Genomic DNA, 17,665 nt, shown 5'->3' on the forward strand with positions numbered 1-17,665 from the left:
AGTATAACAAAATACGATCAAATAAAGCTATGTTGTATTATATTACATACACCTGTAAACGGCAATTTGACAATACAAGTATGAATAGATGTAAAAATTAAACAATTAGCACAATTTTTTGTATTTAAAATAAATAATATTTGCATGTCGAATTTACGAAAATATATTAAATTCAAGTTTCCAGGGACAAATGTTTGTATTAAAAAAGTATTTATTAATATTAATATATAATAACAAGTGTGTATTTAATAATTGTATATTTTGCACATTCTCAAGGAAGACTTTATAATAATGGTTAATTCAGCCATTTTTATTTTCTATTTTGTGCAGATTATTGAGTGGATTAAGCAATTTTCACAGTTCTAATAAATATGCTCAAGATATTGCTACACTATATGTATATAGTTATTAGTTATTAGCAGCTAGCAGCTAACCAGAGTGCTAACTTTTATATTAACTATCCATCTTCGGAAATTAGATCAACGAGGTAAAAAAACGAGAATAAATTTAATTATGACTATTTCTTTTCAATTATTTACATATATTTATGTTGCATATACATTTGCTATTACATTGAGTAGAATAGTGCATAATAATTTAAATTTAAATGATTTAAATATTTTAGCCTGTATTTAAAGCAAATATTATGTATATACAATATATACATATATAGTATATTCGAGTCCACTTAACTTATTTAATTTTACATCAAAATACAATTACACAAATTTGCTTTATGTTGTATTTTATTTCTGTAATCGATAATGTGTGATAGTTTAAGTATGAATCTTAAATATAAGAGTAAAAATTAAGGAATTGGCAAGAATTTTTGCATTTGAATAGTATTTGTATGTCGAATTTATATACATAATGTATATAAAAATGTATCGAATTCAAATTTTCAGCAACATATAATATTTGTTAAATAGAGTGCTTTATTATTAATTACAATTTGAGCTTTATAATTATATAGTCTGTAAATGTGATTCAAACACGATTTCGTAATAATGATTAACTTCAGATGCTGTACTTTGTATAATACTATGCTGTATTATACAAAATTACATCTTATGATAATAAATTTAATTTTTAATTTTTAATGATAATTGTTATTAATAAATATGTTGTGGAGAAATTTGCTTTAAATTAATAACATTTATAATTCCATTTGAAATTTATTAATCAGTTAAGTTACTTTTTTCAATAAAAATAAACCTGAAATGCTTTTTCATTTGATTACAATTTATCGATGCTTGCGTACATATTATACATGAATATATGGATACGTTCCGATATAAAGCCAATACTGAAAATCTATAGTTTTGTCGTACCGACAGTGTATATCGGAACATGCCCTATATATGTATCTATAATCCTGTTCTGTTTTGGCACGCGCGATAATTCCTGGACAAGCAAAGCGCGTCGCGCGTTGCGAATGTCAACAAATTAGGACGTTCGTAGAGAGCTAATATTTACATATAAGAATCGCCTTAAGATTTCCGAATATTACACACCTTGCTATCTATTTATCGCACGTTTAATGCTTCTTTTTATCATCGCCATGTGGCATTCGCTATTTCTCCCTCTTTTCCATTTGGGATTTCACGACGAACAGACGTGTGCGATCAACGATATTCAAACTGTAAGTAATATGAAAAATTATATAACAAATATTATATAATATTTATAATATATAATAATATAATAATATAATAATATAAATTAATATAACAAATATGATGAGAAAATTTATTAATTACACAAATTCAAATCAAAATTTTGTAATTAACTTTTATTTTAAGATTATTAACTTTCGTATTTATATTAATTATTATCATATTTAATACTTTTCTCTATTGTCTGTCATGTGTCATGCGATGATTCGCTCCTAATATAATTTGTAGTGGTAAGTGATATTTATTCCTAAAAATATTGGTAAATCCCACGGCCCTGTGTGTTTTTGCCCGATATCTTTTCGTCCTACTAATGTAATTCACATGTTATAAACATGAGATCACAAACGTGAAACGATGAATTTGATATACAATAGAATATATATAGAAATATATTGTGCGTAGAATTTGTCGATTTTGCTGACTTCGATAATTTTCGAGGAATGAGAAACGTGTTTAATTAAATTAAAATTAAAATTTTTATTTAATTTCGTCAAAATTTTCTATGAATATAGTTTCTGTTACTATACTAATAATTATTGAACTTAATATAATTTAAGGTACAATATTAATTTTGCTTGAAAGGCATTTTTAAAAAAACATAATATTATATCGTCGATTTATATTAATTTATCTCCAAATAAGTACATGTAAACTAGTATATATAAATATTTTTGGAAAAGACAGATTAAATGCATTGCGGATATCTCAAAATAAGTATTTTGGAATATTGCAAAATATTAGGCATGAAATATCACGCGAGAGAATAAAGAACATTTATATTAAAGTATAAAAGATCATTCAATTATAAAATTTTTATAGAAATTCATGTATTTAATAAATTATATTTTTCCCATATTAGGCCGAATCAAAATTCAATGTGGGTCTGGTTTCAACAGTTGCACCAAATATATACATATCTACAAAATTTATTTAAGAATTGGATATATTGACAGTTCAAACGCAGACTCAGATATTTCCACTTATATCAGTAATCTAAATCCAACTACATCTGTAACAGTGCCGAATAACTAGGATTGGGTAAGTTAATTTTTTAAAATTAAGTTTAGTGGCTTATAACATTAATTTAATTAAAAGTTGCATGAACAAATCTCAGTTAAAAGTTGAGTTAAGATTAAATTAACTTAAGTTAATTAATTACAGAGAAATTTTTTTTTATATAAAAATGTATTTTTTTATATAACTGACTTCGATAATTTTTGAGGAATAAGAAACGTATCTACTTAAATTTAAATTAAATTTTTATTTAATTTCGTCGAAATTTTATATGAATATAGTTTCTGTTACACTCATAATAATCATTGAACTTAATATAATTAAAAATACAATATTAATTTTGCTTGAGAGGGATTTATAAAAAATATAATATTATATCGTTGAATATATATTTATTTATTATCATATCACGCAATATCAAACATAGATTCATCGAATATCAAACTGAATATACAAACACTGAGTCCTGTGAAACAAACTCTTTTCTCCTATTCAGGTTCAGATTCAAATTGGTTTTCCTACAGGACATGTAACCTCGCCTAGAATGGAGTTGGGAACACAAGAAGATTCAGATTTCTCTAAAAATACGACAAAGTAACTCATCAGGCCCAATAGCAACTCCAATCTTTACTTAAGTCCGAGGCAAGGCGTAAAGAGTGCGGCTAATGCGACTAGTTCGATTTGTAGGCAATTGAATCATGATGATTTGTACGTACTTATATAAAACTTCTGTTACATTTAATATAATGATTGTCTTGTAGATTCAATGACATTGATATATTTAATTATATTATTATTTTTTGCACAGAATGAAACAACACAGCTAAGAATCAATCAAAATGGTGCAATCAATTCAGATATGAATACATCATTCTCAAGAACAAGCGTTTAGTGAGAAATTATTATTTAAATGAGCAAGTATTAAGTCTCAAGTATTTAACAAAAGTAAATAAAAAATTTGAAGAGATGGAAAAGCATCTGTTGGACAAATTCAATGTTATGATGAATAAATGCACTTCCTGTTAATGGAAAATATGGTATACGAATAGTTTACTTATGAAATGTATAAAATTAACATTAACTTTTGCCTCTTGTTCTTGTAACTACAATTACTTATTCGAAAAGGAATTAAAGATTTCTAGATTATAATGATAATTAAATAATAATAACTGATATTAATCATTTAAATATTTTAATTGTTAGGTTGGAATTTTTATCCATGATTAATGCGCAAAGAACGAAAATTTGTTTAGAAATTAAATTTAATATACATATTAAATTTAACAAAATTAAATTTCTAAACAAATTTTTGTTCCTATCACTTTAATCATCCAGAAAAATGATTTAATTTGACAATTAAAATAAAATATTTAAATTGTTTATATCAATTATTATTATTCGACTCTTATTATAAACTCTAATTATATGTTAGAAATATTCTAAATATTCCTGTTCGAATAAATAATTGCACTAACATTTGTGAAGTTATAGTATAAAAAAGTGATGACGTCGGAAATGATATAATGATTGATAGAACTTTTATAGTTAAAGAACAAAATATTCTCAACAAGAGCAGGAGGCAAAAGTTAACGTAAGGAGACAAAAATTATCTATATGTATATACAGGGTTCGACAATAGGTGATACATAATTCTACATGATAAAACAAGAGACGCAAATTAAAAATAATAAAATGATGAAGGCTTGATAAAGTAGAGTGGCCGTTAAAATACACTATAAATACTATTAATATACTATAAATAAAATGTTAATGTACTATAAATATATTCTTCTGACGTAGTTTATGCATACCAGAGATCGGCGGATTGCCGTGCTTCAGGCACCTTCCCATACAAATGCGAATTTGCAAACATTTGTAACTAAATATGGAAGCCTCTACTTTAATGTTTTGTTATTCTTGATTTTCGTCTTATTTTATTGTGTAAAATACTTCTTAAATGTTGTCCTATCTGTTGTCGAACTCTGTATACATATATATAAAACATTTTACTATATTTAAATCACAATTATAGAAGCAAGTATTGCATGTATACAAGTATACATAGGTATATTGGTTTCTTCTGGAATTACAAAATCTTTCATTCTGTAGTTACGTATCTACTTATTTTATACTTTGAACATATACATGCAAAACACACTCACTATTACTGTCTCTGTGTTTACATTTCCAACAAAGCGTCGTTAACTGTCTTTCTTTTTTTTCACATGTTTCTTTTATTTAAAAAAATTGTTTTTAACATTATATATATATATATATATATATATATATGTATACAGAGTGTCTCTAAACAGAAAAACATTTTTAATGAAACCTTGAATATTTTTACAATAATTTCACTATTATCAAAAGCATCCGATTCATGGGACCGAAACTGACAATAGTGAAATTATTGTAGAATTCATAATCTTTAAACTTTTCTTATTTGAAAAATACTATATCCTCGACATTTTCGTATTAGAAATTTTGTCTTAAAAATATTACAAAGAATTTATAATTAAAATCTTTATCGCTAGTTTAGGGACACCCTGTTTATATGTATATGTACTGTAAATAATAAAATATACTTATTTTACAAAATTGTAGGAGAGTTTAAGAAAGAAGAAAAACCGTTGGTATCTAAAATTGAACCTACTTTTAGAAAAGGACAAATCGACATTAACAACGTTAATCTGTAAAATACGAACTAGATGATGCAAATTCAGAAAGAACTGGAGTATGCCTATCCATTACAGATATGAAATCCTTCAGATATGAAAATGGTAATGACAGTAGTGGTGATAATAGTGCTGTTACGAGATCATCGAAAATTGGAGGAACATAGCTGCCAACGGTGAGTACCTTCATGCAAAAATATCTAACGTCGAATATAAAGTTGCATGCAAAGGACGTTGGAGTAATGGCTCGGATCTCAAACAACATTTATTTAATATTGAGATTTGTTTGATAGCTTGAACGAATTGATTTTGCATTTACAAACGTAATGTCCAAGTATTGTACATGTAACGAGAAACGATATATAAATATTTATGTATTTAAAAAATTTTTTAAAGTAAATATTTCTCATCAAGTATTTAATTTTTAAAAGTAAATATTTCTCATCAAGTAGGAGAATGAAATATTAAGTTTAACCCTTTTGCTACGACTGTTGTGAGCTAGATGCAGGGTCTCTGTCACTTTATATACAACCCTGCCACCGAACGCTCGTTATTGATACTCGCAATGCGCGATTGATGTATGTTGCTTTGCGCTAAATAACTTATTTATATTTATATTTATATTCATATTTATTTAGTGTATTACAAGTAATAATTAATTATGTTAGTATGATTGTTTCTTTATACTATGCAATTCATCAAAATTGTGTAATATAAAATAATAGCTAATAAAGTATAACATTTTAATTTATTTATATGCAATAAACTAGAAAGAAATACACTATAATATAACATTAATACTCTTATAAAACTCTTACAACATATAAAACTCTTTAATATTTAATAATTTAATATTTTTTAATATTTTACTTTAATATTTAATATTTAATAATATAATTGCGTGTGGTAAACTTTGAAACAAGGATTTACGCATAATCCCACATCGTATTCATCATATCACATTAATATCTTGATCTCCGTCTTTTATCATTTTTAGCACATACTACACAATCGCGTAATGCTTTCATTGCTTTACTATTCACAAATAGGGGGAAAATGTCTTTCATAAAGTCGAAGAAGATGATCGACAGTAGATTTTTTTCCTTTATTGCAATTATTATTTGTTGTATAATATTTACGCAGTATTTCTTTAATTAATTGCAAATGAAACTTTTGCATTGAAATATCTTTTTTGCTATTGGATTTATATAAATAATACGCATTCTAAATGGATATATCCAACAAATAAAAGAAAGATTTTTGGTACCTTTTTCTGTGAATTCAATATTATTTATTACCATGTCAGTTTTATCTACAGCACTCTCATAGAGAAACTATAATTAACTACGCAAGAAAGTTTCTGAATTATGTCTCCTGTGTGATAATCTCTTTTTGTTATATGTACAAACTCTGCTGAATGATAAGTAGATAACATGTATTCTTCTCGCTTATTTTGCCATTTGATTGCAAATAACTTGTTTGTAAAGCGGAAATATATATTCACCCTTTCTTAATTTTTCTTTCATTTTGGCATATATTTTTGTCGTCGTTTCACTGTACCTCAAGCATTTGTATTATTTTTATGAAGCAAACTAAACAATGTCGGAATAATATACCAATTATCAACAGATAACATATGCCCTTTGCCTAAATATGGCTCTAATAATGTAAGTACATTTTCGCCTGACATTCCAAATGCTTTTTGATTTGATACATTAAAATTACATTAGAATTACATTAGTATTATAGCCTATATGAATAATAAAAGCTTGGATATGTCCACTTTTACAATCGCACAAAACGAAAGGTTTTATGCCGAATATGTTCCGTTTAGACGGAATATACTACTTAATCTTTCTTTAAATAACAATAAACTTTCATCTATTACGAAATGGAAACAAATCATTTTTAAAAGATGCGCGGAGTTTATTAACAACTTCATGTATTTTTATCAATCGATCAGAACTAACTGTTGTAATGTCATTAAAGTGTAACATTTTTAATAAAAAAACATATCTGTCTCGAAACATAATCTGATTAAAAATATCTGTACGCAAATATCTATCTTTTGACCAGAATTCTGTATAATGTAATTTTTTTACTCGCGACATCAGTAATCTAATGGCTAAAAAACAGAAAATTTCATTTACTGTAGTTTCTTTTTCATAATTATTTGAGAAAAAACGTTTGTTATTATTCATTGCATAGTGACTATAAATATTTGCTTTTACTGCAATAAATGCGACTAATTCTTCAGAAAAAATAATTGAAAATAATCCAACGCAGTGGAAAACCAATAAAGATTTTATGCCAGAACTATTTGTATCAAATTTGAATATTTTTAGTTCCAAATTTTTATGTGACCTATTAATTTCCTCACATTCTACTTCTTCTAAACTAAATTATCGACTTCGTTTTCCGATTCCGATGAATTCAATTCGTCTTCGTACTTTATGTAAATTTGTACTATTATTTAATGCAAGATGCGAACATTCTCTATCAACATCTCCCACCATATCTGATTCTGTATCGCTTATAATTTTTCTTTTATTATACTTAATATAATCATATTAGGACAAACAAGTCTACAAAATTAAAAGAAATAAAATAATTAAAAATAATACTACTAATACAACTACAAACTCAAAAGCAATAATATCTGATAATGATACGTCGACAAACAAATAATAATTTTTTTAAAGATTTTATCAATATGCTATTAAGAAATGGAAGTATATCTTAATTGTGATGTAAACTCTTGGTGGTCATGCTTAATACTGCCGTTGATTATTTTTTTTGATAAAACAAATTCAGACAAATAAAACATGAAAATATTTCTATGGTGACAAAATATAATAAAAAAAAAAAAAAAAACTATAAGCAATACAAATGAAAAAAATGGAAAAAGATGTTGATAGAGAAATTTTTCATCTTGCATATTAAATAATAATAATAACAACAAAAATTTTCGTAAATATTCCAATAATAAGATATTTAGCGATATTATATATAAAATATAAAAAGAAGTCACTATAGTGACGTTTCGTCCCAAACAATCGTTTAGAGGGACGTCACTATAGTGACGTCTTGTCCCAAAACATTGTTTAGAAAGAAGCCACTATAGTGGTGCATCGTATTCAAAGGTTATATCTTTTATTCCATTTACATTTACATTCAAATGATCTTGACAACATTATAAGTTTGATTTTGTTAGCTTATATTCATGTCGTACAAGTTGAAACCATTGTTATCGTTTTTTTTCGTCTTAAGGGACATACACGAACATTTTTTCATGTATATTTTTATGAATTTTTTTTGCAGAATGGAACAAAACAAGAACGACATTCTTTCAATTGTTTTAAACCACCAATTTTTTTGCGTTCATATTATTTATGAAGAGATACACAAAATTTTAAAAATTGTAAACTGTATACTTTATCATATATAAAATCGGTTTCAACTTTGCGTCGCGATATTTTCGGTTAACTTTGGGCATTTTCGGAACATTACTGAACATTTTAAATATTCATTTTTAAAACACTTCAATTAATAATAAACTCAAGTTTTTTTAAGAGTAACCAATAAATTACAATAAAATTTATATACAAACTATCAAATTATGTTTATAAAAAAAATTGTTTTACTCACTCTAGGCGCAAAGATTATTGATAGAACTTGCGGGAAGTAAAATTAAATTATTTGCAGCTAGAAAATCACAGTGCAATAAAATTAGTTAAAAACTTAATCGCAGAATCAAATATATTAAAAAATTATACTGAATGATGTTCATGATTTCTGTACGATTTTGGTAATTTTTATGTATTTACGAGGGTGGTTTGAAAAGTCCGTGCAAAAATGAAAACTACTTAATTTTTCGGGATAAACTTTTTTTATTTTTCAACGTAGTCTCCTTTTAGGCTTATACACTTCGTCCAACGCTGCTCCAGTTTGTTGATCCCTTCCAAATAATAAGATTGGTCCAACTCTGCAAAATAGGCATTCGTTTCCGCAATCACCTCCTCGTTTGAATAAAATCTCTTTCCCCCAGCCATTTCTTCATATTGGGGAACAAGTAGTAGTCCAAGGGAGCCAAATCTGGAGAATAGGGGGGATGCGGAACGAGTTGGAACCTTAATTCCATCAATTTTGCGGCTACAACTACAGATGAGTGAGCTGGTGCGTTGTCGTGATGGAAAAGGACTTTTTTGTGGGCCAATCGTGACGTTTTTCTTGCAGCTCGGTTTTCAAACGGTCCAATAACGATGAATAATATGCACCTGTAATAGTTTTACCCTTTTCCAAATAGTCGATGAGGATTATTCCTTGCGAATCCCAAAAGACAGTCGCCATAACTTTCCCGGCCGAAAGAACGGTCTTCGCCTTCTTTGGTGCAGACTCCCCGCTGGCAATCCATTGTTTGGACTGTTCCTTGGTCTCAGGCGTGTAGTGGTGTATCCATGTTTCGTCCACAGTGACGAAACGACGCTTAAAGTCCTGTGGATTCCGCTGAAACAGCTGCAAACCGTCCTTGGAACACCTCACACGATTTCGTTTTTGGTCAACTGTGAGCAATCGCGGCACCCATCTTGCGGATAGTTTTTTCATGCCCAAATGTTGATGCAAAATATTATGTACCCGTTCACTCGAGATGCCCACAGCACTAGCAATCTCGCGCACCTTCACTCTTCTATCATCCATCATCATATCATGGATTTTATCAATGATTTCTGGAGTAGTGACCTCAATAGGGCGTCCAGAACGTTCAGCGTCACTTGTGCTCATATGGCCACTCCGAAAATTTTGAAACCACTTATAAACTGTTCTAATCGAAGGTGCAGTTTCACCATAATGTTTATCAAGCTTCTCCTTAGTCTTCTGAGGCGATTTGCCTTTCATAAAGTAATGTTTTATCAACACACGAAATTCTCTTTCATCCATTTTTTGGAAATCACTCGACTTTCTCGATTCAAACGAACGCCAAACACAAAGAAATAGACCGATCTGGCTGAAACTTGGTGTGTGTTCTTCCAAGAGATGCTACTAACTAAAAATAACCCCGATACGCACCAGTGGTGCCATCTCTCTGACTTTGCACGGACTTTTCAAACCACTTTCGTACTGTCAGTATTCGATAAATATTATTTGTCAGAATATCAAGTTATTTTATGTTAATATTAATAGAATTTTGGTGTAGAGAGATAATATATAGTTAATAACACTGGTCAACATTTTTCGACTTTTTTTATGTCACAAAAGGAATGACAAGTGATTTCGATAGGATTTCTCCCGTAGATTACGAATCTGAAATTCAAAATGTTTCATCACGTCACGTTTTTGAGAAAAACGGGGTCAAAGTGTCAAAAAACCTGTTTTTGGCACTTTTTGAATCTCTGTCACAAAGAAACGGGACGTGATAGAATACTTTCTATGGGAAATTAAAGCTTGAACCTTAAACTTTATGTTATGAAGCAAAAAAACATGTGACAATACTGTGAAATCGTGTAGCACAAGTTTTTTGACTGGCCGTGCGCCAATTTTGATCTCGTAAGTAAGTGGAGTCCTAATATGCTGGCTGACTACTGTTGGACACTTAAAAGATACTTTCCTGGAGCAAAATACTCCAGCAAATCATAAAATTATAGCCCCGTAATTAAATTATGGGTCTTATCATAAAATGATTTCTCTCGCCTCTTACTACTCGAGGTGTTTTATTAAGTAAATAAAAAAAATTTATTGATGAACAAACTAATTTGAGGCTATAATTTTATGATTTTCTGGAGTATTTTGCTCCAGGAAAGTATCTTTTAAGTGTCCAACAATAGTCAGCCAGCATATTAGGACTCCACTTACTTACGAGATCAAAATTGGCGCACGGCCAGTCAAAAAACTTGTGCTACACGATTTCACAGTATTGTCACATGTTTTTTTGCTTCATAACATTAAAGTTTAAGGTTCAAGCTTTAATTTGAGCCCATAGAAAGTATTCTATCACGTCCCGTTTCTTTGTGACAGAGATTCAAAAAGTGCCAAAAACAGGTTTTTTGACACTTTGACCCCGTTTTTCTCAAAAACGTGACGTGATGGAACATTTTGAATTCCAGATTCGTAATCTACAGGAAAAATCCTATCGAAATCACCTGTCATTCCTTTTGTGACAAAATTAGTGTTGACCAGTGTAATTTTAGCATGTTCTGAAGAATTCTCAAGTGAGAAGAAAATAATTCTAAAATATCATTCAGGTAATAAAATTCTTTATCAGGAAATAAGATAAAAAAAGAGATAATATTATGCTATTAAACAATTAGCATAATTGTATTGCTATAATATTAATTTGTTATATATTTTATATCCTCTTAAGTTGACTACGATAGTGACAAAGAATATGTTTTAGAAATATTATTTGAGATAATTATTTAGGATATTATTGTTCCTTATATTAAAAAAGATAAATAATTAAATACATCATGTGTGTGTATTTCAATATTTTGTACAAAAAATATTCTTTCTTGTATATTTTAAGTTTTACTTATTTTTCATTGCATGTCTTTTTCATGGTCTCCATATATCTTTTTAAATTATATCTCTGTACAATAATTGCAGTAATTGCAAGTAAGTTCCTGAAAAGAAGAGAAAATAAATTATCAAAAATTTATTTTAAACTATTAGTCTTTAAATAAAGTCTTGGCATAAGTACGAAGCAAAAATTCGTGCCTCGTGCACAATGAATTAAATTCCAACGAAAAAATTAATTTCATTGGAAGTATACGTACTGACATCCACGTTTGGCTCGCATAGCCAATGTAATTTTCATTAAACTATTAGATAAAAATATATATTATGTTTAAAACAACGTTAAGATTTTATTGACCAACACTGACTAAGACTAATTCTTATATTATAAGACTTTATTTGGGAATAATCTCAATTCGAGATTTAATTTCCCGAATCCCCTCTAACCCCCTATAGAATTATAGGCGAGAAAAATATAGATCCGAAAGTCGCTGAATCGGGAAACGATTCCTCTTATAATATAAGAATTAGTCTTAGTCAGTGTTGGTCAATAAAATCTTAACGTTGTTTTAAAAATTCGACTGGCAAATCACATCTTACATATTGTTATATATTATGTTTGTTTATTATTTTTTGGATACTTTATATTATCTTTCTTTAAAGTAAAATTTTTATTTAAATTATTTTTTGTACCAGCTTATATCCTTCAAATCTTCAGCTTTTTTGTCATTAATTGTTAATTTTTCTACTTTGGGAACATGCTCTATACAGAAAATCATCGATTAACATAAAAATTAAATTGTTGATTCAACAAAGCTATTTGTGAGTTAAATTTAATATTTGTAATTAAGCAGATTTGTTGGACAGAAAGTTATATATAATATTTGTTCGACAGAAAGCAATTATATACATGTCCCATTTTAATCTATTACCCCTCGTAACTTTGCAGGAAGCGATCGTAGAGAAAAATGTTTCATACAAAAGTTTTTTTACTTTGAGGGGGACATAAGATGGTGTCATTGATTTGACCTTGGATAGTCGTTTGACGGTCACGTAAAGGTCACCTTTAATTTCTTAAATGGAACCCCCTATTTTTCATTGCATATTCTTGTAGCTTATCTCGAGAGTTTTTCAAAACCCTATATATGAGTTATTTTTTATTAAGTACTTTCCGAGTTATGAGACTTGAAGTTTATAGTATTTTGACATAAAATATAAAATATCTTGTGAAACATTCACTTTTCGGTAATCTTACTGTAATACTTTTATGTACAGAATATTAAGACCAATCAATTGGTGTAAAAAAACACATGATCTCTACGATCGCTTCCTGCAAAGTTACGAGGGGTGATAGATTAAAATGGGACATCCTGTATATGTATACATATATGCATTAAAGCAATTGTGTCAGTATGCTCATGGAACAAACTCTTTTGTTAGCAAGTTTAGTCATAGCAGCAAATTATTTTGTGTAGTTAATTAATAGTAAATTAATAGTATAAAAAAATAATTTGAGTTTGAAAAATATAATTCAATAATTTTAATAAAAATAAAGCAATTAAGGTAAATGTCCCAGTAATTGGACGTTTAAGGATATAGATTTATTTGTTTAGATTTGTAATATATTGAAACTATTTTTTAAAGTATTTTCAAAGTATTTATCGGATAGATTGGAATCTCTACTATTAAAAAAGTGCACAAATTTTTATTTATTGAATACTTCAACATAAAAATTAATTAAAATATTAAACTATATAAATGTCCCAATGTTTGAACAAGAAAAAACATTCGTTCCAATAATTGAATTATGCTGTCCTAGTGTTTAAACATAATAAGTTGAAAAATATTTATATTATTTTTAAATTAAAATATCCTTTAAATTAATTTATAATTTTATCAATTTAACTTATAACTTATAACTTTTTAACTTACAATTTAATTTGATCTAACAGGAGAAATACTTTTATAGTCATAAAATAAAAATAAAAACTTTACTTATTTATGAAAGAATAAAAAGAAAAATAATGAGGAGGCCTCAACTAAATAACATTTAATTATTTAAATACAATTAAAAACATTTAATTAAATAACATTTAAATTAGTCAATATTTTGTTTTTCTTTGGATTTTTTCTTATTTTCTGTCTTTTTTTTTTATTATCATTCCAGAGAAATCCCATTACTGGGCCAGACACGGGCGCCATTATCGCGCCAATATTGGTAGTCTGGCAACCAGGTTTGGGCCAGAAGCAGGTCGTTAGTAAAATCCTATATGGGATGGTGGCTGCTGCGACAGTGAGGTGGTTTTTTTAGTTCCTGCTCTTGTGCCTTTTTTTCTTTTCTTGCGTCTATCTGCTATGTCTTGTTGCTTTTTAAGTTTTCCCTCTTCTTTTTTTAAATGATATTGCAACCACACATTTATCAGACGTTGCAACCGTTGGAATTTTTTCTCTTTTTTCCGCTTTTTTTAGTGGTTGTGGCCAAAACAATTTATTTTTAAACAGCAAAGGAATCTTACTTGGCACAATAGATTTATTTTGAATTTCCAAATTTTCTGTAAAAAAAACTGGTTTTACAAAAAATACTGATTATAAGTATATTGATTACTTTTAGTTCTTATATGTGTACCTTGAATAATATCAGTTTTAGAAACATATTATTTGATGCAATATCATTTTCAACGATGGGTCGTTCATAACTTCTTGATTTTGAATTTTTGTAAATATATATAAATAAAATAATATGAATAATAAAATCAATAAAATATATAAATACATATAAATATTTATTATATTAGAGTAGATTAAGTATTATAATCTTAATTCACAAACTTTGTAGAATTCTGTTGAAACATTTTTCCACTGCTCTGATTATCTATTTGTACCAAGTTGGGTTCTTCATTATTTACAAATTTTATTTGGAAACATAGAATTAATATCTATATCTATATTATTAATATTTATTATATCTTCATCTATGATTATGTTATTAATGACCGAATCAGATACTGTATCTTCTGTATTTATATCATGAGCTTCAATAATAATATATATTTTCTGCTAAATTTTTTAATTAGTAAAATATAAAATTACTTGAAAGATTTACAAATTTACAACCATTCTGAGGAATAAATTTGATTAAATATCAACTAAAAATACTTAATCAAATTTTTTTAAAAAAATAACTTCTTTTATTATATACCACATTGCTTTTTTACGTTCATCCAATATAAGGAAAATCCTTCATTTTGTACGTCACCATTGTACAATCCACTGAATTCGTTTTAAAACTTTCTAATATTTGTTTGCTTAAATTTTTTTTGAAAAATTTCAAATGTCTCTTATATTCCTTCTGATTATTCGAAGTTGCATTTGTATCCCTAATTTCTTGTTTGTCTGTTGTATCATTTTTATTTTTATTAAAAATATTATAATTTATTGCGTCAGCAGAAAAAGGCAACAGACCACATGCTCTGAATCCATGTTTTATAGTATCGGTCAAATTTATAGATTCTATTGCTATTTTTAATAATGGAGCAAAGTTTTCTTTTTTCAAGCGTTCTCCTGCATTTTCTAATCTCCATTTGCTCACTGTTTGTTTCTAAAAATTTTTGAGAAGACGTAATACAGCAACATCTAAAGGTTCAATACATGAGTTGCATTTGGATATAATGTAATCAATACGATATTTACACTCCGACAAAAATTGACTACTGGCATGGTCAAATGAGACGAATGTCAACATATAAAATAACTGGGAATTCGATATTATTTATAAGCCATGGATGAAAATAATTTAAAATGTATTCAAAAAAAGTTTCAGCAGTCATCCATCCCTTATTATATCCCATATTATATTATTTTAATATATTATTATTTTAAAAATTAATTAGCAAATTAACGCTTTAATCAGCTGATTTCTGTCAAAAAATATTAATAAAGCAAAAATTTGCTAATTAAATATTCTAGCTTACATATTTATATTGTATGTTATAATGCGTAATAATAAGATTATTCTAATATATGTATGTATTTTATTTGTTACAGGTAGCATTGCGATACACTGCGATTCATGCGTCGTGTCGGGAGTGCCGTGTAAAGTGTCGCGCGTCGGGAGTGCCGTGTAAAGTTTCGTGTCTCGGGAGTGCCATGTAAAGTGTCGGACAATCGTAATTATTCGTGTTTTCGCGAGTATCGTGAATGCTACGAAGGAGCAATGACAGTCGACCAAGAGAGGAGGAGGAGATCCGGGGAGGCATCGGGCGACAGCGGAGCAATTATGAGATATGCAATATTGTTCGAGATTCAACTCAAATTCGCGGTAGAAAAACTTCGAGCGCGTGTTATTGTCGTGCTTAGCGGGTACCCGGCGCGGCAATCTTGAGCGATAGAATTAAACATCGCTCACCAAAACAAATAAGTCGAATATCTCGTCTGCCCTCCTAGAAAGATTCAAAGCCTTCGATAAATAAGGATCGTCAAAACGAACGAGCTGTGGAATGTTGTCGAAATAACGAGATCCTTCTAGAAGGGCAACGATATAAAACAGCTCCGCTCCTGCGGCTCCCCGTTAGGGCCTGAGCAGAATAGCTGACTTATAAGATTTGAGACAATGTTTTTTGTTTTAAATCTTTGTCTTAAGTAACGCACAATACTGTCTTTTGTCTCAAATCTTGTAAGTCAGCTATTCTGCTCAGGCCCTTACTCTCGCGCAAATCTTGAGTCAGCGCTTATTGTCGTAGTCGTTCCGCTTCAAGGATCTATATCGATCTATCTCCGATTAAATTTCGAGCGAAAGGAAATATCGTTTCTGAATAATTCTCGCGTAAATTAGAGGACAATTTCCGGGATTTCTTAATAATTGTGAAAGATTTATGTACTGTGAGCTTTAATTAAATTTATTGTGTTAGTTAAACTCGGACTGTGTTAAATTGTTGGATTATACTTCTCTCGCTCCGTCTCTCTTACGTTCCTCGCGGCTCTCCCTTTCGCGCACTCGTCTATTCGCGAATAAATATAAAAACATTTTTTCTAAACTACATTGTTTATAAGATATTCGACACACACATATGTATGTATATAATTTGAATATTTTATTTTCAGATCAATATGTACTGTGTACTACAACTCTGCTATTGTACGTATCGGTGAGTGAGAAATTGTTTATTTTATAACATTTCTATAGTGGTAATGGGAGTGTATAAAATATGTTGAAAATATTAAAATAATAATATGTTTCAAATAATATGTTATATTTTATTCGCGATTAATATTTTTTGACAAAAATCAGCTGATAATTGTCAAAAATATTAATCAAATTAAAAATATTATAACATTCCTTTTTAAAAACATATGTTTAGTCGATTCTCGCCAGGGGTGTAGTTCCGAAAAGCCGATACCTCCGATTGTTTTGAAATATCGTATACTTATGTATTTTGACGCACTGATTACGAATATGACAATGAAAAATAGCGACAAGGTCATCTTCAAGGTCAAAATGAAAGAAAAATGGCTTTTTTGTATATTTTCTTTCATAACCTTAATAAATATTTATCCTAGTAGAAAAAGTTCCAAATAAAAGTTGTACTTTTAAAAACGCAACTTTTATGTTCTATACACTATTAATGTAAAAGCAGTACTTTACGACAAAAACGCAAATTAACATTGTAACATTTTAGGTGTTGTATCAACTGGGGCACTAATTTCTACAATTTCACATGGGTTTATATAATTTTCCACGCAAAGCGAGGTTCCACGCAAACCTATTTGTCTAGTTTTTTGGTAGTGGAGCCT

General features: G+C 28.5%; 1 protein-coding gene and 1 long non-coding RNA gene across 3 annotated transcripts; one reads left to right on the top strand and one right to left on the bottom strand.

Annotated features, from left to right (window-relative positions):
* The first annotated feature begins 1,582 nt into the window (after positions 1-1,582).
* Positions 1,583-16,940, top strand: LOC145939502 (uncharacterized). 2 transcript variants are annotated; one of them, XR_014425835.1, is made up of 7 exons: positions 1,583-1,642; positions 2,536-2,714; positions 3,187-3,398; positions 3,499-3,727; positions 5,295-5,541; positions 14,043-14,173; positions 15,920-16,940. It is a non-coding gene; the product is annotated as an uncharacterized LOC145939502 (long non-coding RNA). The 2 variants fall into 2 exon arrangements; XR_014425834.1 differs by lacking the exon at positions 14,043-14,173.
* Positions 9,202-10,341, bottom strand: LOC145939619 (histone-lysine N-methyltransferase SETMAR-like). Its single transcript, XM_083044072.1, has one exon. It carries the CDS (start codon positions 10,301-10,303, stop codon positions 9,524-9,526), a length of 780 nt encoding a protein of 259 aa, XP_082900198.1. The 5' UTR covers positions 10,304-10,341; the 3' UTR covers positions 9,202-9,523.
* Positions 16,941-17,665: the final 725 nt, after the last annotated feature.

Source organism: Prenolepis imparis, unplaced genomic scaffold (genome assembly GCF_030444845.1).
Source record: "Prenolepis imparis isolate NDT839.2.m4 unplaced genomic scaffold, iyPreImpa1.0 SCAF_8, whole genome shotgun sequence".
In the NCBI taxonomy this organism is placed as follows: Eukaryota; Metazoa; Arthropoda; class Insecta; order Hymenoptera; family Formicidae; genus Prenolepis; species Prenolepis imparis.

What these genes read in the sequence shown, in the direction of transcription:
- LOC145939619 (XM_083044072.1), bottom strand. Translation starts at nt 10,303, where the DNA reads ATGGATGAAAGAGAATTTCGTGTGTTGATAAAACATTACTTTATGAAA.